Raw genomic sequence first — 25,310 nt, forward strand, 5'->3', positions numbered from 1 at the left:
CACGCGCAGCCTCAAGTGTAGTATGTGTATTCAATTCACAACGGATTCTCTCACATAGTAAAGGCGGCATGACAAATGCAAATTACGAAACGTATACAGTCCAATTATTACACCAAGACAATATGTTGTAGTATAAAGAACCAGATTTACATTTAACCGTGAAATTGAACAAAATTCAATTGAGTATTGAAACTGACTAGAATTCATTGCATCCAATTAAAAATGTTTCTATCATCCAAAATCTCATTTAGAGTTCCAAATCTAATTTGCTGCTGTATTTAATTATCCCAACCCCAGCAAATGCAATAAGGCAACCCGTATAGTTGAGGAAAGGGAATATAACTTACAACATGTCAACGATTCGGTTTAAGTTTTTCTTATCCTTTTCTAGATTTCATTTTGTGCATTATTCTGAGTGTACTGCTAGTATTTAAAACACTAACATATCAATACAAAGCAAGTTGGCCATGATGATCTGAAGTGTTTGATCAAATACTACATAATAAGTCGAAAAGGGTAATGGCCAAATGAAGAAACAAGATGTGTTTTATTTAGACCGATTATAGGTGATTCACTTGTTCATGCAAACACCTTTGAATCACTCTTATGGTCATCCACAAGCTGCAGAAGATTGGCAAAGAATAGATGTGAAATAAAGCTCGAATGTTGGATAAAGCCCATATTTATTTTTGTTTCGTCTGTTAGGGGAATTACGCTGGTATTTCGATCTAGTAAATTATCAAAAGAGTCCAAGATGTAATGGTCATACAAAAACCTGCAGGTTTGGTTACGTTTGGTGACGATTTAAAAACCGGATGATTTTTATTTTGTTTGATGTAAGACTGCTGTTTGTTGTTAGATTGTTGCTTAAAGACGAACGGCATATGTCACATTTCGAAAATGAAGATATCACTACTTGATAAGCTGGTTTCCAAAGAAACACCTGCACTTTACATACATATTCTATTTAAATGGATTTCCAAACCTTCTACTTAAAAGACATCATTGCTTGTTATTTATATTAAGTTATATGCGAGTATACAAATCCAATATTTTGAAGATCGACTCCTAGTGAACCATTTACTCTCCGTAACACATTTATACTTATCATAAGAAGTGATATTTTGTCTCGAGACAAGTGTTACTGCCGTCTCCAGAGATCGGCTTCGAATCGATTGAATGTGGAAAGGTGACAAATCTCATTACTGGGAGTTTCGCCTGTCGAAAGTGGAGAAAACTAATTCGCTTTTAATTCCTAATAAACGGTCGAAGTTAAATCTTTCTCCGGGCATTTTGTTCAAATCGAATACATCTTCTTTCAACATAAACAGACGAAGCAATGACGATAAGTGTAGAACAATAACTGTACAGCTTAATCATATCACGTTGCGGAATAATTACTGTATATCCTAAAAGCTTGACAAATGTTGTTTTTTCGTGTAAATGCGATACAGAACTAGAATATCATGATGGCCTAAACAGCTACCTGAGTACTGAGAAAGATGAAGAATAAACCATTGTGAAGAAAATCGTTTGATATATACTGACTGTAATAACCTTTATGATTGCAAAAAACTATTATATTTCATAAGCTGCATGACTTCTATTGAACAACAAAAAGCGATATCAAACAATTATTATGTTATTATTTACGCTACTGATGCAGAAAAATACTCGAAATAGGTTTAGTATTTAAATAATGTAAATAAATAGAACTGACGAATTTGTTCAATAAATTGTATTACCGCATTAAATAAGTATTGGCTTACAAACATTACATAAAATCGCAGATTAGAAGGAGTAGGGTATATTTTCTACACCTTTACTTGCATAATTTTAAATTAAGAGTACCATTTGTAAAATCTTTTATAAACAAATAAAAGCTGTATTTTAATTAAGAGCTTACCAGAAAATACTCTCAAAAAGATGACCTGTTTTATCGAAGTGTTCAAAACCCAAGCTAGTTCTTATCTGCAGCATACACAACACGATTAGCAAACCCCCCCCCCCCCCCCCCCCCCTAAATCAACATAGCTATAAAGTATACAAACAAATGACAAACAACAACAAGTAAACATGCATTTTTTATTTTTTTGTGAAAGCGGCCGTTTCAAATTTATTAACGTGTCCCGTCAATGACCACGTTATTTCCCTTATATTGCAAATAATGAATTTCTTTTATCCGCATCAATAATAAAACTTAAGATAAACCTTATTTAAACGCATATTTTTCACTGATAAAACGGCAATCGTGCACATTGTTTCTTGAACAAAAGGTGTAATAGACCAAAACCAAAATTTTAGTATTTTGACTCACAGTCTACCAGTCGTCCGGACACAGAGTCCAATCAAGCCCCAAAAGAAAGGAACGTCTTGGAGAAACAAGAAGCACACCCGTATCTTCATACTATACAAAAATATACATACTGTAAAACAATGCATAAACCATAAAAACATTTTCGCTAAATAAAAGATACAGGGCCATTTTTGTAGCGTTTGAATTTCTATTCATTTGACATATTTGAAACACGCCGATCGAATAATTAAAACAAATTGTTGTTTACATTAATTGTATGTTACCTTTTTTTAGCTTGTAAGGCATGTGTTCATTGTCTGTAAAAATGACTTTGATTCCAAAGACAATTAACGGATTATTAACGCAAGCCATAACAAACGTCAGATAAATATTAAACATATCGTTTCGTTTATGGTTTATCATCATCTGAAATAGAATGATTATAAATAAAGCGTTTTCAACGCTTTCCATCAATAATTTGGATTTTGTTTACACCTATTACTAACAGAGCGTGTAAAATACGTGTTTTCTAAAAGCAAGGGTGGTCATTTTGGAAACGCGTTGTTTTTGTGTGTTCTAAACTGCCGGGTTCAAACCCCGGTTATCAATATTTTATATATCTTTTCTCTTGCTAATATCATTCTTTAAGACCATTCCAAATAACATACATTGTGAAATAATAGAATGTTTTGACATAAAAATCTGAATCGGTGAACAAGCATTTTTATTAAAGTTATATCAACAACAATACATCAACCGTTGAATTTTTATTAAAACCAGCCAACCAACCAGCATTACTAAAATAGTAGTAATCAGAGAACAGAAAAACAACACTAACATAGTCGTGATTATTTATTTCTGTAATGGCTTAATCAGTTCACTTAAAGCAAATGAAGACGTTTAGGAGCGTTTTCTCTTGCCATAAGTTCAAACATGACTAGATGTAGAACTTCATTTTACACTTCAATAAACATAATTTTAAATAATGTTATCAGTATTCTTTTATACTTGAAGGAAACAAATACGACTTTAAATAATCACAACATTGTTTTGTTACGCAAGCGTGACGTGATTTATAGGGTGATTTGTACTTTTTATCAGTACGAATATGTGTTTAATATATATTGAATGTCGCCTCTTAACATTCAATATGGCAATTTCCGAATTTTGTATTTTAGACAAAATAAATTCCTAACAAATCTCTCCGTTATATTTTTTCACTTATATTTTATATACCACAAGATTGGTTCTTATTTTTTGTATAACCTGTTAACATTAACATATTCCATCTTTTCAGTTAGATATCATAGTGTGCTAACATTTATAAAACAGTTGTGTCTCTGATAACAAGGCAGTAAAATAAGTTGTCGATACCAACTATATCCAATGTGGATATTACTCGCCACTTTTGAAGACAGTCTAATATTGCGACTATGGCACTATGCAATGAGATTCCTGGTTTATATTACCTGGCTTATAGACTGTCACAACAGTTTTAAACATAGTCTGTACCGCAAAGTAAAGACCCTTTTCTTTTAATACAGACTGTGGTTCTTACGAGTTATTTATATGAGTTAATTTCATGGGTGGACTTGGAACTTAATCGTGTGATACGGTTTGTTTCGCGTAGGAGATTATAGCAAAGGGACAATACCTCAGATGAGTTCAACTGGTATTGTATGTAAGTTATAGGCCCGTCTAGACGCAAAGTACGCAGTTACTTTATCTCCGTTCGCTAGTTAGTGATGATTCTTGGACCATCATAGGATTTGCATCGTACATTTGCAATCCTACATTTGCAATCGTATTCCCCGTCCGCGACATGCATGATACGACGTACCGCGAGGTTCTAACGCCATTCTTATGTCCGTGTCACGAATCACGTTTTATGTAACACGGTGTTGCTGTTTTATTTACTTGTGTCATGAAGGCAAGCGGTGATTAGACTTAAATAAGGCCAGCTGATTGTTAAAATAGTTTTTCTCCATGGAAATATTTCTGACTAATTATAAACTTACATGTTCTTGTAGATATTGACACGAAACATGACTTTAAAAAATACTGATGTAATTAACATAATTGTGGTGTAAGTTTTAGTCTGCAGATAATAATTCATCTGTAACCATGCGAATATGTGTTAGTCACTTTGAATTTTTTCTCGAATTCTCAAATGTACCATGTTGACGAACATAAAATCATTTACCAGATTTCTGTAGTTTTTTTTATTTATTTGTATATATTAATAACGCTCCATTTAAGTGTCCTTCGTACGAACAAAAAATGTGATTGTCATCGCGATATTTTTGGATTTCTTTTTGTTTAAAGACGAACATATTCTATTAATAATAGTTTAAACAAATGAACATGTCAACAAAACGAGGAAAACGAAGAACACATTATAAAAAAAGAAATGGGTCGTTTAATGCAAAATTGAATACTTTCTGGTCAGAAACTTGTCGCGTGAATGTCAATCTGTAAAAAAAATGTATCATTTGTTTAAAACTTCAAAATGTTTACATGTTTTACATGTTTTACAGACGGTTCTTAAAAGGATTTGCAAACTTCAATTAACTTGCACAGTTTGTGTTGGGTAATCAAATCTTTGCATTGCTGTGAACTCGGTCCTTCAGAAGCGCAGCATCAATACTTTTCTTCCCAAATAAAATAAAGTGGTTTGCAAAAGAGATGATATATGCAGAAAAACAGTTAAAATCCTTAAAATCCTAAAGGCAAAAACAATTATAGATGCTGAAAAATGTTAACTTTACTCAGCAAGAATATTAGTAACAGGCGGTATGGCCTACATGTACATATAAAGGATAATTGGAAAAAAAAAAGAAAATTGGAAGAACAGAAACATTATCATGTGAGAAATTCCTGTTTCCATCCGCTAAGTTTTCATTTAAACAATTGAATAACGGCCTTTACGTTAGAGAATAAAACATACATCACACCACCAAATATGGTACATTTGTTCCATATATCATATTATTAATGTCTTTACCTTTGCCAAGTGATCTAGGGCCGCCTCCACACTTTGTTTTATATGGACATATTTTGACAAAGGAGCAAACTTGAAAATCATATCGTGATCGATTAAAATATTAATATACTCGTAAATAAATACTTAAATGAAATAAGTAAACAGAGTTCATTAAGAACTGTAAACTATAAATCAGCATTAAAAGTAAGCATGGCATCAACATGTAAAAGCGTTTCCCCAAATTACAACAAAGTGTTTTGAAGTCGTAAACATGTTAGTTTTCAATAGAAAATACGCACTTCTCAATAACTGTCAAGTATGTCATCAATGCAAGTGTGTAAATCACAGTACAGGCGAATGTTGTATGTTACTTGTCTGTTTTGCGTACTTATAGATAACCGGGGAATATAAAGTAAATCATCAAACGTCTCGCTGGCTCTTACTCCATTTAAAGCTCTACCCTTCTGGACACTTAGGGAATGGATGTGGATGATAAGTGGTTCGACACGTTCAATATGTTGAAAGCTTTATTCACGAACTGTTGTTGATAATGCTGTTTATACAGTAGCGATATAATGCTTGTATGCTTATTTACAATTTGTGAATGTGTTCGCAAACACAAATTGTGTATTTTGTATGCAATTTAATATTTCTTTTACAATTATGTCTATATATGTTTGAATTATCATATTGTTCTATCGGTATTGTTCTTAAGAGTAATTTTAAAAACTAGTTAATTGACAAATTTTGTTTTTAAAGATTGCCAAGGGTCCGATTTATAGACTTAAGTCGAATATTGTTAAATTTCTAATGCACAAGAACTGCTTGACAGTTAAGTCTAGCATGGTGGTTAACACATATAATGAAATAATTCTTCGTTAAGAATAATATTTTAATGATATGAACACCATCTTTACACCGTACATAAGCCTGTTCATATGAAATTTGAGTTATTTTTCATGCATCTAAGACGTCTCAGAAGCGGTTGTTGAAAGTGTCGTCTGGTTTAAATAGTCGCAAATAGCGACCAGTGGAACACGTATGCACCTGCCTTTTGTACATCCGTCGGATCGATAACTCTGCTATTACAATCAAACTATGACCGTTTCGTTTACAGCCGTTCGTCTGACACATTGACGGACATGAATATTTGATGGACTTTTCACAGGCATCTGCGTCGGTAGCCGCTATATTGAATACAGTAACATTGCCAACGGAAATTGGACGTAACGTTTCGTTTATTATTAAACGACGCATCCGGACGTGGACAGGCACAGTAATCTAATAATCTAAGGAAGAGATAGAGATATAAATTGTTCGTTGATTGTTTTTGCGCGGTACGTTAAAGCTTCTTCTTCACAGCCAGGATAAATAGCACATTTTTGTTCAAATGTATTTAAATAGCATTGTATTTAAGGCCCATCTAACCATTCTCTGATTGACCCAAAAGCGGTAGTCTAGGCTTTGTATAAGAAACTTTGAGTTAATGTTGTTCGCTGTTGTAGATTTTTTTGTAGGATAAAATATATATATTTATCCAGAATGATTCGTTTTGGGTATTTGATATGTCACTAATAGCCAAAGATATATAATAATAAAATGTAAATAAATATATAGTCAAATAGGATACCTGTATCATTTTTATCCACGTCTTGTAATCGTATAGCAAGAAATATCAGTTATCATTAAGATAAAGAAAGCTTCATCCCAATTAGGGTCCAATGAAAAGGAATTGTGACATATTAAACTGACACCAATGTCTCTGCTATTGTTACACATGAGGTCCACGTCACGTTATGGCATGTTAAAACTGGTAATTATAACATGATGTTGTTTAGTAAAAAAAATTAAATGCACATTTTCATTGTCTGCTATAAACAATATAGTGCGTAAAATTGACTTATCCGGTTAAATATTCACAATTCACATCAGGACAGATTTGTTTGTTTACACCATTTACTTAATGTAAAATGAATTGCTTTCCGTAAAATGTTAAAACAACATCGACAAAAAACAAATAATAATAAACAAGAACTTCAGTTCAATGCAATGTTATTTATGAAATTTAATAACGTAAGCAGTGAAATCATGTGTTGCTATTTCTCAGCCAGCTTAGGGCAAAGATTATGAAAGAAATTTTAATGTTGACCAGTATAATGTATAAGTACCAATATGCAAACTGAAATACTACGTGGAGAGAGGGTTAATATTTCTTAAACTAAGCATAAGGTAGCACGACCTGAGATGATTATTGCGACACGTTTTTAACTTGTCAAACCTCCTGGTGTGATTATTTTGTTTTCTTTTAAGTTAATGTCAATGTCCATACTTTTATACATTTTTGTAAGATATGTATAATCATCCGTTTAATAAGATATAATTTATGTCTATATTGGTTTGGAAATTACGGCCATAAATAACAAATGTCAAATAACACACTGAAAATTCCAAGTCTATATTAAGAAGGCTTCCACAATTAGACGTGATCAGATATTTTTTTTTGTTACTATCATACTATTAATTAAGGCTGAATGGACTCCATTGGATGATTATACTTATATTTGGGATTTCAGACCATGTTGTGCCTCATTTACTGTTTCCTCACCATCTGGGACGTTGCAGCTTTAAACAACCAATATTTGTTTAATCTTACATTGCTTGAGCAACAGCATCGGATATAACTTTCTCTATATTAATTTCTATGATAAACGGAACACCTGTGAACTTTTCAATCGAGCAGATATTTTCGGTAGATGGGCACTATTATCTAAGAAAATATATTTTAAGACATCATCATTTTATAAGAACGCATATCAATGTCAATTGCAGCTTGAAATCTGCTGTATGACACAATCCAAATCATGCCACAACGGTCAATTACTTTTTGCATGAGCACGAACATTCTTTACCTTAATTTAGTTGAAATTTGGTCAACCTATTTTTGTCATCAAACAATCGCATGAATATATATTAAGAGCATATAAATAGACAGTCATATTATTTAACATATTTGAATCCAAAATTAATCTGTTTTGTCATTTATCATATTGATATATTTTGCCTTTATAATATTCATTGTTTATTATTTACTGCTGAACATAGTCCATTTCAATGCCAGAATAAACCCAGCGCCTACAACACGTTTTGGGGAGACTTGAATGTAATTATGTGTGACCTGTAATGACATCAACAGAACGAAACAACAAGTACGATTGATACGACTTGCGAATGTTATTGGTGACAAAACTGCCGAAATAGAGAAATCGCTAAAAATGCGGACTCAAATATTCGACTCCTTATTTCTGAAACGGCAAAAGTACCATAACTGAATGCACATCTTAGCAAAACGTCCAGTAACATGCAAATCTCCCATTATAAATCAAGCTTCGTTTAAACCTTCGGATAACAATTGTTTGATTTCCTGCAGGCAGTTAAGTGAGAAAGGACCAAACGGTAAAGGATGGCACACTTTTGCAAGTTCGCAGGCTGATCTGGAGCTATGCTGGCTACATACGGCATATCACCTAGTTTTGATTGACGCGGGGCCTTTAGTGTAATTACCGTTAATAAATCCGAATGGAAAGTAATAACGTAAATGGTCAAGAATCGATTTAACCGGCATTTAAATCCTTCGTTATCCGTGGGTGTAATACTTCTAATACTAAACGAGAGTCTTCAAAATGAAAACTTTACTTAGATATGCCATCAGCCACAATACATAATCGCACCTAATGGAAGTTATTGTATTTTCCTGTGTTAAGCACAAGGCTCAAGCATTTGGTTGTATTTTCGCCGCTATTGTATATTTCTGAAAAATCAATTTTCAATTTGGTATAAATGATTATTTGATTTATGAATGCATCAAATCAAAATAGTGAAGAATGCTGAAATATTTTGGATCTATTAAGGCGCTACAGCTGCAAGAAATGGAACAGTTTCAGCACTTTTAAATGTTTGGTGACCAAGCCCCATTCCTCTTTGCGTCGTGAACATGTATTAAGAAGCATCACATCATTTAAGTAAGCGTTGTTCCCATTTAGTGATGCACAGACTAGCATCGGAGTGTTGTAGGATCTGTATATTTGATTGAACTTATATTGGTTCACCGTTTCCGAACAGTTAGTAGCTTGATTAAATTAAGTAACATTATCGACCTACTTTAAAGCACAATGTTATAATTAAACATCGTCGTCAGTCTGTGGCAGACAACATGTTGTGGTAATTTTGAATACCAATGAGATGGCTGAATATATTACGAGGCATTTTAAACGCGATAAGAATAGGTAATTCCCGCAACCCCAATGTACATGATAACTTCTGCGATTTATTTCTCCGGAAGCGAGTTACCATGTTTTCTTTGTGTGGTTGAAATTATCAGGTATATATTACTACTTTCATTCACATTCGGCATACGATTTGTTTATAGAATATATCGTCACGATATAGGTTGTCAATTTTGAAAAAAAGGTTACTTCGTTGTGAATGCAGTAAGGAATAAGTTATTGTAAGCCATTTTATAACTTAAATATTAATTTCATACTTGTATATATACTTAATTTGATCAGACAAAGCGGAACACATGTTTCTGTATTGACGGACTGATTATAATTTACAAATGCTATGGAACGGAGTTTAAAAACACAATATATGTGAGTCATTCCTTATGCATCTTTTGGCGGATTTATTGGCCAATCGAAACAATAGTTTGTGGATATTTTTGTAAGCATAGCATATATATAGTGTTTTAACCTTGAACACCATGGTTCGCTTTAACGCAGACACAATATCAAATCACGCTATGATTGTCTAATGTCTTGAAAAAACAACAACATTACCCCTTCCGTCCAAATGACGCACTACAAATCTCAGCTTAAATGAGTTAACACTAACTGACAACTATCCAAGTGGTACTTCTCGGGCTAAATGGAGGAATGGAACCGTTAGGTTAAAACAACCATAACTGTTAAAGCTAGTAAGCTTTCATTAACATGCGATAATTGACCTTCATGCTAAGAATGTATGAATGTAAAACATATTTTGCAAATATATAAATAAGTAAGTTTTCAGACATTTAAGTATTTTTTTATTGCAGACAAGCTAATACAAAACTGTAAAACAGCCCGATATCAGAAACGTAAACGGCAGATATAAGGTATGACCCTATTTTGAGTGTAAAATCTTTATTTATCTTCAAATTTTGTTATGAATTATGTCAGTATATTAGTTGATTTACAAGATGTATAATGATATGAAAACATGTACATATGTTAATCATTGAGTTCCAATAATGGGACTTAACAAATCCGTTTGTGACGCAACATTTGTTTAGGGAATTGAGTCCCAGGGACGTGGTGAAACTTCAATAACTAGTAACGCTAACACTTGTTTTCGATTTAAATGTATGTGTACAGAAATTAGCAAGCGTTGTGCTCATACATGTATTTATGATATGTTCACAATTTCCGTACAATCTAAAAATGTTCTATTAGTGATTCTTGAGTGAAAAGAAAAGTTAATGTATAGTGTCAGAGCATCCGTTTTAAATTAGATTAAATAAAATGGCATTGAGCGTTATACGTCGAATACGCTACACCCAGCATTTAGACTTCAATCCTTGACACGCATTCGTTATTTGTAGTATTAGAAATAATTTTGATTCAAGAACATTTACAACACTTTAGCGTGTTGCTGTAGCGTTTTCAAATAAAAAATAAATAATACAACGTTTCAGATACTTAAAAAAAAACTTATATAACTATTTTTTTTCATCGTTTATAACACTTTTTAATTATATCAGAACCATGTTAAACCTTCATGTATGTATTTTTTTTTGTCTGATTTTCATTCTGCATTCTTGGGGCTATGTTTGTGTTGGTGAATAAGGACCCATTAGAATGACAATAACAAATAATTTCATATGTACCAGACCAATTATGACACAACAAAAATATAGCATGATCGAAATCAGAATAGTAAATCTCAGTGCTTAAGTAGCCATTTCACACTAAGTCATTTTAAAACATTACTCCTTTAGAGAGATTGTAAACAGATTTGTATACAGATATATTTCTTGTTAGCGGGAAGATCACACACATATTTTACATTTAAGTTACACAGAGAATAAAACAAAACAGAACTAAAATATCGTAGTTTGTGGTTTTATACTACATAAATAAATCAAAGCGCTGAAGGCACTGAATTTGTACGCTATTGCATAATCTTAGACGCAACTCCCAGTTTTCAAAATAATGTTAGAGCTTTTTTGTATCGCAAGTTTAAATGAACACAACCCATTCAAATTTATAAACTGGTTTCTGAATGCACATGTTTTGCATTGCATACATGTATAGTGAATGGTTTTTATCACGCGGCTGTTAAAAAATGGGTGTTAATCAGGTCTATTAATATACACTATGAAATATACATGCACTGGAATTAAATTGGCACCGCATCAAAATGTTAACGGGTATTGTTTGTCACAACTTACTCGCAGTGCTTTCCTCGGGATTTGTTAGACGCCCCGGGGCCGTCATCAGTGGAGGGGTAGGCAGTAGGGAGATGAGCCCCCTCTGTACGCTTTTAATGACGTTATTTCGGTCCGTTGTGACTCTTTAAGAAACAAGCTATAAAGTCATGGATAACGACATTTATTTCATTGCTGAACACTTTTTCTCACGCATAGATATGCATAATCCCAAATCGATCGATTCCCTAATGCATCCGTATCAGCCCAACTCGTATCAATTACTGCATACTTACTTCTTTTCCCGTCGCTTTTCATTGCCAGATTATCCCGTATATTCCATTATAAATAGTAAACTAAATAATTTCCTAAACATAAAAATTCGCCTTTTTTCTTAAGTAGGAAATGAATTCTGGCATATGTCACTATTAAAAGATGTGATGAAATAATTTCCAATCGAGACGGGGTTTTCCAACTGAACACACGTATGTCGCCTGACTTACTGTTCAATAAATACATTCACACTTTTCACGTGACGTTGAACATGTCTGCATAGTTTTCGCGCGCTTTGTACTGAGACAAAGAAACAGCAGAAATACACGAATCACTGTTTATCTGAAGCTAGAATATGTTTATGTCGCGTTCAAATTAAAATTCAGAAGCATGTTCCAGATTACAATTTTATTTTTGCCAATTTGAGAATCCGACAAAACATTTTAGTGGTATGTAATGAATTCAAATTTAATTTGTTAAAATTCTTAACGAGTCGAATAAATGATTTAACTGTATTTTGCATAAAATGCACAATGTCCACGAGAGAGCTAATGTGGGATAAATTTCTTGTTCAGAAAAACTCCAGTGGTCATGGGGATTCGACCCAGAGACCTTTCTATCTCTAAGCCAGCGTTCTACCATTACACCACTGTTCCCACTAATTCGCCGATTGCATAATTTTACTGTAGCTAGTGCAGGCCTACGAGTGCTGACGCTCATGCAAAGTGTCAATCGCACATTCTCGGCCCTTTCCGTCAAACATCGGATAAGTACCTCGAAGGAGATAGTAAGAATACACATTTCGGAAGCGGTATTGTGGTCTACCTACGCGGGTCTACGCGAATCAAAATTACATAGTAAAAACAAACATGGCCGGTTTTGCGAGTTGTTTACATTTTGCAAAGATGAAAATGGGGATTTTCTATGCTCTGAAGCCAGAGCAAGTACAAACTCTACAGGAATTATGGACGCCATCGTTGTTATTGTTTTTGTTGTTGTAACATTCTTAGAGAATGGTTTCACGTGGGCGGGCTACTTTCAACCCGTATTTCTCCCGAGTCCGATTATGATAATCTGCGAGGGGTACCGAATGGCAAAGTGTGGGCTCTCATTGGCCAATATCGATTGTAAACAACCCCGCTCCGCCCAGCCTAGCTAAGGCAGACTAACTTGAAAAACTCGCTACATTATTTGTACGCTATCGCGTACAAATAAGTCTTCGATGGCATTTTTCAAAGAATCGTATATTGAGAATATTTTATTATTTAGAATTGTGTCCTACATTCAAGTGATGATACTTTTTTGGATGAAGACAAGTTCGTTTATCACAGAGACTTGGAGTGTTTAAGAAAATTCATATGGGCCGTGCTCTGTGAAAAAGGGGTTTAATGTATGTGCGTAAGGTGTCGCACATTAGCCAATGCAGTTCTGTTCAGGGAAGACACTTTCCGCTTTTATGATATTTGCGTTTCAAGAAATTCTATTCTTAGCTAAAAATCAAGTTTAGGCGGAAAGTGTCGTCCCTGATTTTCCTGTGCGGAATGAACAAGCTAATCTGTGACGGCACTTTGCGCACTTGCAGTAAACCCCATTTTCACAGAAGCACGGCCTAATGATTTTATTAAGGAACATTATACGCGACAATCCTGCGCAATTTGTCGTATATTATTAGAATTTTCGGAATGATGTGGTGATCTTTGTCGACAAACGAGATAGCGATATGTTTATGTTTTCGTTCATTGTTTTGCTAAGCCTTTTTAACAACCAGTATTGTGTGAAACCTACTTCTATGCAACTCAACTTACAGTTCGACAGCGATAAGTATCTTTCTCCCGATTTTATACTATTGATTGACAATTGGGGAGCATTGCACTTAATCAGATATTGCCGCTTGATGGACACGTATGCGTCAGGAATAACGTTTTTTATACCTCAACCATATTGTCCAAACGCAAATTAATGGCAATGAAAGCTTTAAATCGACTTCATGAAAAAAGCACATTCACACTAAAACGATCATTACACAGCCTTGGTTTTTATTTGTGAGCGTTAGCTCACAAATAATGTAGAGGCTATTTGGCAAATCAGTATGGGATTAACTACGCTAGGAACCGTAACCCGTGACTGCGTGTTTGGATAACTGCAGTAAAATTAAGCAGACGACGAATGCTAAAAGCGTCTGCTCTAACCACCGCATCTGCCTGTTTATAGTTCCCACTGGTACTCTACAAAGTTTGTATGTATTCAAAGTATTTAACAGCTTGTAAGACAACGTTGGCCAGTCTAGTGTTTATAATTGAAATCTGTACATATTGGCTGCTTTCAGGGAAAACGGGGCTTAATGCATGTCAAATAAGATTAGCCTGTGCGCACTGATAAGCTGTATCAATGATTGTGAAAAAGCACATCTCGACCCGTGCTTTAAGACAAACTCTTTTTAAATTAGAATTGGTTGTGGTAATTTCAAACTTGCGATATAAAAAGCTATAACATAATTTTGAAAACTGAGTTGCGTCTAAGATGCGTCTAAGATTATAAAACAGCGAAAAATTCAGTGCCTTCAGCGCTTTGGTTGTGTATTTCGTGAGATCGTTTCACATCTATTTGTAAATTTTGCAAACATTGAATATGGCAATTTCGATAACAAAGCAGTCTCAAGGCTGGACGATTTTAACAAATATTTCAGTACACCTATCCTCAAGCGGGAAAATGGTTTTGTTGTGAATGGATTTCAGTCAAATTGGAAAAAATGTTAAAGATTTGAGTGCCGCATTTTCGTTTTACTATTGTAGAATACACAAGCCTAGCGGATTAGAATATAACAATAAAGTTGTGTTGGTTTTATTTCGCTGAAAGAGTCCATTTCAGGACACTGTTTATTATGTCAGAAGGCGATAATGCCCCCTATTAAGGTTGCTTGTGAAAAGTCATTCAGAAAGGTTCCATTAAAATATATGTGAGCTTTTGATTGAAATATTTTCTGAGGGGCAAGAACACTTAAAATATTTGTGTCAACGATGTATGAACAATCCATATAATGTTTGGGTCTCAATATTAAGGGACGGTCGCTTCGTTGACAACGGAAACTCTGAAGTTGTCGTGTTGAATTGTATGAATATTTGATTGCAAGAACGATTGTTTCCCAGACTATTAGATTAATCAACAATATCCGCAAAACTTGAAATTAAACAACGCCTGCAGTTTTCAGACGTCTTGGTGTGTGTTTTTATTCAGCAAATGAGATAGCGAAATTGTTTCATTTTCTTTGCGACATATTGGTATTAAGAAGCCCACTTTTTCGTTTATCATGAATGTCCACGTTGAGATGCGAACGTTTGCACTAACAATTCTAAAATGTATGTTTTTGCGATGACTCTTTCGATTATGATGCATCTGTCATCGGCATTCTATACACTTATCCATAAATAGGATACTGGTCGGTATGGCAAAAATACTATTTCAGAAGCAATTTAAAGACATCACCGTTATATCTGTACATAAATCAATTACAATAAACGCTTTAAATCAAGTCCACAGGACCAAACATGCGTTTTGAGGGCAAGCAATGTGTCTGTAAGCGTTAACATAGTAAGTATTGAAGATTTATTATTGCAAACACAACTGTTTGACTGTGTTGGATGTAATTATCTTCTACCTATTGGGCTATCATAACGATACCAATTAAATAAACAATTCCATAGATACACGATTTCTTATTTATTTTTTTTTTAAATATCCGCCAGTGAGGGCAAATAACACAAAAAGAAAACAAAAAGGACCCGGAATATTGTTTCTTTGAAAACATGTACATAATTGTTGTTTTTCCGACTTAATTTATGTACGTTTCGAAATATCTATATTTTGTATTTATTTTTTAAACGCATGATTTAAACGGATATGTGCGGAAATGACGACAAGATATTTATGCTTCAGTCAAATTAACCTATTATATAATACTAAATAACTGGGACCTGTATATCGCAACAAACATAATGAAAAAGTATGCACGTGGTTTGAATGATTTGAATGTTATATAAGTAACTGATTTTACACAAAACGTCTGAGAACTGGCTGTTGTATTGTGGTCTATTACATGTATACAAGAAAACCATACACATGTACGCTGTAACAATATTGAGAAGGAAATAACGGAGCACATGCTTGACTCAAACTAGTCGCCAAGAACCTGTGTCCATATTTGTTTCCAAAATCCCTGTGTAATCAATACATGCTTCAGATAGTTAGATAAATGTCATTAAGTGACAGGAGCCCTTTAAGTGTAAACGCTTAGTGTCATGGCTCTCGTTGTATCCTACTGGAAATAAATAGCACTTAGTGTTAAGAGTAGAATTCATATCACACTACATCATATCAAACGGATTGGTGATTGTTGTATTTCAGGTTAAATCCGAACAGAACCAACACGGCTTAGACAAAACAACAACTTGGGAATATAAGGCAATTTATAACGTGCATTATGGTTATTGTCTTTCAAAATATTGAATCAAACAACTTAAACAGCATTCTTACATGATGTCTGTCATTGTGTTAAACATAATTATACTGGTAAGAAATATCATTGTCAGTGGAAGTTCATTTTATAAAGCACATTTCATTCATTATACATTTTGTAACTTACTCAATATATGTTTAATTTGTATATTTTTGTTTAAAATGTATCTATAATTCTATGACAATATGAAAATACCTCGTGTATAAAGTCTGTTTAATGTTTCGAAATATCACTGCTGATCTAGAGACGGTCCATTTACGTGCAAACCAGCGAAGCCCCAATGCATAATATCTTGCAGACAAATTACTCAGTTAGCTTGGACAGTTGTAATTATTTGTTGCACACAAAGGGCTTTCAACGATTGTGCCAGACAAAAAAAAATACTATTAAAGCTGAGGGAATATATATCTCAGTGTCAGAGGCATTCATTATTTTGCTACACGGTTGGTCATTGTCAAATAACAGCCTTATACGAATTGCAACAAAACAATGTTTTATAGACTACCTACTCGTACACAATGCGACAATATCCTGCTAAGCGGTTGTATTCTAAAATGTAAACTAATCATATCAAGCAAACGCTTTTAACTTTCGATAACAAGAACACAATGGTGAATACTCTTGTTTTTGTTGGAAACATGGTGTTTGCATATAATACAATAATTACTGTTTGAAAGCTGTTGGTCTACCTCTGCAATCACAAACTGACAATTTAAATGAACGACTTAAGCCCATTTCATCACAAATTATAAATGATTTATACTAAAGATTTAGCACTAGTTAAAAAAACCGTACCGTCCAACATGCATTCAAAATACAAATAGTATTTGTGGCAATAGTCATAACTATATTTTACACTATTTTGTTTGGTTTCACTGTATGTATACGTATATTGTGTTTAAAAAAAGACACCAAAGTTATAGCAGCTGATTCTACGGCAACTAATTGCTATGTACAGTTATAGCCGCTGTTTTACGACAACTACTTGCTATGTTAAGTTATAGCAGCAGCTTGTAAGGCAACTACTTGCTATGTACACAAATTTTAAGAACAACCTACAGGGACATCACCGGGCGAGAAACATCCGCCGGTCCTTAATTAAAGGCAAGTGACCGATTTCATGTGCAACAAAGAGGCTTCAATACATAACGGTATATCTAACGCACAATGGTGTGTCGAAAATAGCCCATGAATACTTATGAATTTGTGATCAAAGTATGTAGTATGATGCCATAGTTCAAAATAATCTTCAGCGAAACCATATTATGTGTGTTTACCATTCAAAATATATCGAACTTCATTGATTTCAGAAAGCAGTCGAACAGTTCAATACAAGCCACACTAATAAAATTCTACTTGATTCAATATATACGACAATTGAAAGTATACACTGATCTGTAATCAACTATCGAAGCCGGATAATTTATCCAAAATAGCAATCAATTCTGCAGCTGAAATACGATTGCAATCAAGTCTTTCTAATACATTTCTAAGATCGCCAGACAACGGGTTAGGAAATGCCGTTTGGCGGATCAACACATTGAAGAAAAGTTTGTACATGAACTTCATGTTTTGTTTCGCATTAAAACCTACGCACAACCCGTTGTGGCACGGAATTGCAAAGTCACAACCTTTATTTCGACTTTCAAAAGTAACATTTCCATGTTCTACTTCGTTGATATAAACCGAACAAGATGGCTCTAAGTTGTCCACATCATCTAGATCGATCATTTTCAGTGTACCATTGATCATTAAGAAATGTTCCTCTTTAAAGTCACGTATCCGTAATGATCCAAGGGGTGAAAATTCCAGATAATAAAGAAATCTTGCCAAATGCAAGCTATGCTGAATTCTTTCCCGCCAAGTTAAGTTCTGCAGACTGTACACAGAGATCCTTGTTCCTAGTTCATATACGCTAATTACTCCTCGTTCGCTGAGATCCATTGTATCACTTTCCTCGTTTCGAACGCAGTAACCGAGAAGCTTGATAAATCCTGGATGACTGAGTTGCTCCAACATAAGAATCTCCTTCATAAGTTTCATACTAGAAAACATGAAGCACTTAGCGCGGTGACTTAGGAACTCCGTATCAGATTGGTTGAGTTTTTCGATGCAATAACGTACTTCTCTTTGGTGTCGTGTAACCATTTTAACAGCTACAGGCATGCCTCTAAAATCACCCAATAGAGTTTGTTTGGAAACGCCATGGCCTATTTTTCGCTTGAGATCTATTTCGTGGATATTTTTACAATTAATAATGTACTTACTTGTAGGTGTGTACACTCGTTTTTTAATTGGATACGCGCCACTTACAACATAGTCTATATTGAACAATACTGGTTCTACATCTACTTCTGATTTGATGTTATGCTCACGAAGCAATTTCAGTAGACTAAAATCCCCTGAGTTAAGATTGTTTCTTTGGTGCAATAGCTTGTTGATAAGAAATGTGACATTTTCCAGTTGGATTTCAAATTTTCCGTCGAAGCGATAGTTTTTATTCGACGCATCCGTTTGCGCAATATCGTGGAAAACGTATTCCAACATGCGAAAAGTCACGCATGCATACAGCATCAGGACAACGAGGATGTACGATTTCGTGATTCTCTTGACTAACACAAAACCAATCATACTTGACACTGAAAAATACAGAGCGGACAATTATAAGTTTGAATACAACGTTTTTATCCCCCGTATGCGATACTGAAATATAATGCAATCAACACCATAAAAAGAACTAAGTCTTTAAAATGGCTTAAACGGGGCAACTTCTTACACAATCTCTATTTGATGTCAGTGACAGTGGCATATAATATTGCTTAACAGTGTATGCATTATAAACAAATGTTTTTGAAAATACAGATACAAGTTATTTTATAATATTAGACCTATTTGATTTGCCCTTTGATGTGTACATTTTGTGAGTATTGTATAAATCCAAAGGTTCGAAAGGGTAATTTACAAATCATTTTAGCACAGTAGGTAAAATTAATGTTTATGAGTTCGAAACCCGTTAAGTCTTTGTATTCATTTTTCAAATTATTGTATCTTATATTCGATTATAATTTTAGTTTAAGTTTTTAATGAAGCGCATTTCTATAAAACAAATATAGTTTAAATAACCTTGGTTCCTTATGCTTTCCTTGCCGTAGCCCCTTTAATTATGTTAAGAATGCAGAGACGCAGTGAGTATATATTATAAATGCGGGTATAAAGGTATGACAAACAAAAAAAGCCTCGCCGTTATTTTATACGAAATCTCATCTAATATAAAATAAAACGAAAGCGCAATTACCTGTTTTTCTATACGCTCCATACATAATTGTATATCATTTGCGGTGTATTACACATATAAATACAAAAGTATTTTTGTCAAAGACACATCAGAAGTTTATAAGGAGTTATATATATATATATATATATATATATATATATATATATATATATATATATATATATATATAGTTAATTATATAAGGAGAATATTGGCAATATTAATTGAAAGAACTTTAAAGCTAAGGTTCACAACAATTTTAGCACACCATATTTTATTATACTCCTCTATTACTTCTTCTTCTAATAATAATACATATAATAATAATAATTATTATTATTATTATTATAATTATTATTATAATTATTATTATTATTATTATTATTATTATTATTATTATTATTATTATTATTATTGTTGTTGTTATTATTATTATTATTATTATTATTATTATTATTATTATTATTATTATTATTATTATTATTATTATTATTATGATTATTATTATTGTTATTATTATTATTGTTGTTGTTATTATTATTATTATTATTATTTATTTTTTATTATTATTATTATTATTATTATTATTAATATTATATTATTATCATTGTTATTATAGTTATAATAACAATAATGACAATAATTCTAATTAAAAAGATATAAAACATAATATAAGAATAGAAAAATACCTGTTTATAAAACATCCAGAATTCTATGAAGGATAAAACGGCCACTTATGTCTAGGTTTACGAAAGGATTGACCGTCGACAGTAGGCATTTGCTTGTGAACATCTAAAGTTGTCCAATATTGAAATAGCTGCAAGGCTTCCTAAGGACAGAGCTATTTGTTCTCGTCCATTGCCGCAGCGCGGTAATATTGAATTAAAAGTGGAAGTATAGGGCGAATACAAATGACTTCAATCTGTCTACAGAGACAGTTGCTGGTACTTGATGATGTTACTGGCTTTACATTGTATGGATTTTGTGAGAGAAAGAAAGGGAGAAATCATGACCTGAGGAGTAACAACACTACTAAGTAGAAATAAGTAAATATATTATGTGAAAACATAACAATGTCCAGATAAGTATTGTCTTTTAAGTTAAATGTAATCACCGAAACAATATCTTGATATTTAAATTTGTAATACGAAATGTTATGTCTTTATATACCAATTGAAGCTAGTGATGCAAGAGAACGTTCATTTTACCGTATACGTTGTTTTTATTAAAACAAAATGTATGAGTGTTATAAATAATTATTAACATAAATCTTCTTTTAGGTTATTACACATTTTACAATCTATATATTAAAATATGTATGCATAGTTTACGAGTTACGGTAACATATTTTATGTTGAACTTTAAGCGATTGATTTCTAAGTGGCTTTTACTGCGTAGTTAATTCAAAAAATAAAACAAAAAACACTTTCCTTAAACAAAAATACACACACACAAGAATGAATCGTTTTAACAAAGTATGCAATAGCACTGTACCAATTGTTGCACCAGTCCACAACGCCACATCTGAAAAGTTACTTATGAAAAGCATTGTATAAACATGATTATTTCACAACCTAGAAGGCATTACGTAAATGATTGTGAAATAAGTGTGTTTTAAATACGCAATAGTTCACAAAGTTAAAACATAAAACGACTACTTCCAGTGAAGGGCCATACTTCTTGTGCCTGTGATCGATCGGCGACCTCTACGTAATAATAACGTTCAAACACCAACTGCATATGTATGGTCGAAATTTGATAACAATTGTTGTTTGTCTGCAAAAACATTAAAATTTGCCCCATCGTTAATACTTACACAAACTGTGCATTTGGTAAAATGCATTTGAGAAAATGTCATATATATGTAATATTAAATAGTAATACATTTTTTACAAAGAAAATAAGGTCAGAATTATGTCATTATTGCTATATTTGAAAAACTTTATGCATAACATTGTGTGATCACTGTTTATTAAACCCATCCATGTACCATTCCCACGAAATATGTTTATTTCGTGTCTATTTAGAGTAACTGTTCTTTAAAATGATGTGTGTTTTTTGTGTGTACTTCAACGCATGCTGTTATTTAGTTATATGTATGTTAACGACGATGAGCTTCACATGCTTTAGTCAAAAATAAACTATTCTGTTCTGTTCGGTAATCATGATTGAAAATAAAAATATATATTCTTATTCCGATAATCGTGAAAATGTTGACTGTTGCTGATGGATGCCGGGCAAATTTAATTCCAACAGGTTTAATACGTTTACGCATATAATTTGTGATCAAACTGAAACACACGAGCAGCCTCAAGTGTAGTATGTGTATTTAATTCACAGCAGCTTCCCTCACTTAGTAAAGGCGGCATGACAAATGCAAATTACGAAACGTATTCAGTCAAATTATTACACCAAGACAATATGTTGTAGCATAAAGAACCAGATTTACATTTAACTGTGAAATTGAACAAAATTCAATTGAGTATTGAAACTGAGTAGAATTCATTGCATCCAATTCCAAATGTGTCTATCATGCAAAATCTCATTAAGAGTTCCAAATCTAATTTGCTGCTGTATTTAATTATCCCAACCCCGGGAAATGCAATAAGCGTATAGTTGAGGAAAAGGAATATAACTTACAACATGTCAACGATTCGGTTTATGTTTTCCTTATCCTTTTCTAGATTTCATTTTGTGCATTATTCTGATTGTACTGCTAGTATATAAAACACTAACATATCAATATAAATGGAAGTTGGCCACGATGATCTAAAGAGTCTGGTCAAATGCTACATAATTAGTCGAAAAAGGTATTTGCCAAATGCAGAAACAAGATGTGTTTTATTTAGACCGATTATAGGTGATTCACTTGTTCATGCAAACACCTTTGAATCACTTTTATGGTCACCCACAAGCTGCAGAAGCTTTGCAAAGATTTGTTCTGAAATAAAGCTCGAATGTTGGATAAAGCCCATGTTTATTTTTGTTTCGTCTGTTAGGGGAATTACGCTGGTATTTCGATCTAGTCATTTATCAAAAGAGTACAAGATGTAATGGTCATACACCAGCAGGTTTGGTAACGTTTGGTGACGATTTCAAAACCGTATGGTCTTTATTTCGTTTGATGCAAGACTGTTGTTTGTTGTTAGATTGTTGGCTAAAGACGAACGACATATGTCACATTTCGAAAATGAAGATATCACTACTTGATAAGCTGGTTTCCAAAGAAACACCTGGACTTTACATACATGTTCGTTTCAAATGAATTTCCAAACCTTCTCCTTACATCATTGCTTGTTATTTATATTAAGTTATATGCGAGTATAACAATCCCAATGTTTTGAAGATCGACTCCTAGTGAACCATCTACTCTCCGCAACAGTTATACCTCTCATGCAGAAGTGATACTTTTGTCTAAAGACAAGTGTTACTTCTGTCTCCAGAGATCGGCTTCGTATCGATTGGTCGTGAAAATGTGACAAATCTCATTACTTGGAGTTTCGACTGTCGAAAGTGGAGAAAACTAATTCGCTTTTAATTCCTAATAAACGGTCGGAGTTAAATCTTTCTTCAGGCATTTTGCTCATATCGAATACATCTTCTTTCAACATAAACAAACAAAGCAATGAGTGTAGTACAATAGTTGTACAACTTAATCATTCGCAGTTATTGTTTGTCATTCTTGTTGAGTTGACGTATTGCATATACACATCTACCATATCACGTTGCGAAGTAATTACTATATATCCTCAAGATTTAACAAATGTTGTTGTTGCGTGAAAATGCGATACAGAAATAGAAGGTCATGATGGCCTACACAGCTACCTGAGTACTGAACAAGATGAAGGATAAACCATTGTGAAGAAAAACGTTTGATATATACTGACTGCAATTACCTTTACATAAAAAACTATTATATTTCATAAGCTGCATGACTTCTATTGAACAACAAAATGCGATATTATTTAAGAAATAATATTTTTTCTATCATGGTTTGTTCGCACTCGTGATTTAATTCCTACGCATCTATACTCCTTACTGTGGGTTATTCGAAAACAAACCATCATAGAAACATATTATTTCGATTCTAACACGATTCTGATTGATTTGGTTCAAGCTTTAGGACGTGAACTATATTTTTCAATACTCCGCCCTTCTTAGTACAAAGTCCACTATTTAGTGACGTCATTGAATTGTACAAACATATGACGTCATTTTCATTCATAAATATTTTGCAAATGACGTCACTTTCATTGAATCGTAGAAACTTAATGACGTCAAGTTTATTGATGCTACTGAAAAGCTGATATGCTATAAATGTTTTCTGAATTACGTTTCCTAACAATTAACATTCTTTGTAGGCGTGGTTATGCCATTTTTCATCAAATATACAATTTTTTGTTTCATTACATTTATATACATGCTACATTTATGACATTTCTTTTAGAGCGGGTTTTAGCACGTGCATTTTACTGCCATATTTTCTTTATTTATTTGGAACTATTTTCGAAACATTAAGCTCCGCCCATAAGTTATTTAAGAAATAATCGAAGGGTAACCGTTGGTTATTGCGGAAATAACCAACGGTATGGAGTTCCGATGCGTAGGAATTAAACCACGAGGGCGTAGCCCGAGTGGTTTGATAACAAGCATCGGAACGACATACCGTTGGTTATTATCGCAATAACCAACGGATACCCGTCGATTATTTCGATTCTAACACGATTTCATTAATAAGCTGTCTGCGATTTAAAGATTATAAATGAGAATTATATTAACCGAACGTCCTCCACTTTTCCGCGAAAACGTGACGTCACCACAACAAATAAAATCAAATGACGTCGTCTTCATTCATAAACAGTGCGCGGACAATCAAAGTGACGTCACTTTAAACAACCGTTGGTATATCGGGGTAATAACCAACATTAGTTTTCCTTCTTTGTATATAGAAAACAAGTCACGTGCCGTGGTAGAATGCAGAATAATCCACACTTGATTTCCTTCTTTGTCTATAGAAAACAAGTCGCGTGCCGTGTTATTAATAAACAATTTTTATGTTATTATTTACGCTACTGATGCAGACAAATACTCGAAATAGGTTTAGTTTTTTAATAATGTAAATAAATAGAGCTGACGAATTTGTTCAATACATTTAATGACCACATAAAATAAGTATTGACATACATAAATTAAAACACAGTTATGTCCATCATAACAAAAACATGATTTGATTTTATTTGATTTGCGTGTGTTTGTTTTAAAGGTCGACAGGCGACAGTCAGTATTACATAAATTTACCGGATTCCATACTTCCACGGAAATGCGATAGTTTACCAATCCTGCACAAAGATTGAGTCTTGAAAAATGAATAAATCACCAGGTATCAGTTAAAATGATCGAGTATCTTCGTTTGTCTCTTGTATAATCTTCTCATTTTTTTTCACGACAGTTTCGTTCTATGTTTAAACAGTCAGGCATTAGTTTAGCATTGTAACAGACTGTCTGCGA

General features: G+C 33.3%; 1 protein-coding gene across 1 annotated transcript; it reads right to left on the reverse strand.

The window, feature by feature from the left end:
• Positions 1-17,929: 17,929 nt before the first annotated feature.
• On the reverse strand, positions 17,930-19,159 carry LOC127835590 (extracellular tyrosine-protein kinase PKDCC-like). Its single transcript, XM_052362024.1, has one exon. It carries the CDS (start codon positions 19,157-19,159, stop codon positions 17,930-17,932), a length of 1,230 nt encoding a protein of 409 aa, XP_052217984.1.
• Positions 19,160-25,310: the final 6,151 nt, after the last annotated feature.

Source organism: Dreissena polymorpha, chromosome 6 (genome assembly GCF_020536995.1).
Source record: "Dreissena polymorpha isolate Duluth1 chromosome 6, UMN_Dpol_1.0, whole genome shotgun sequence".
Taxonomy (NCBI): Eukaryota; Metazoa; Mollusca; class Bivalvia; order Myida; family Dreissenidae; genus Dreissena; species Dreissena polymorpha.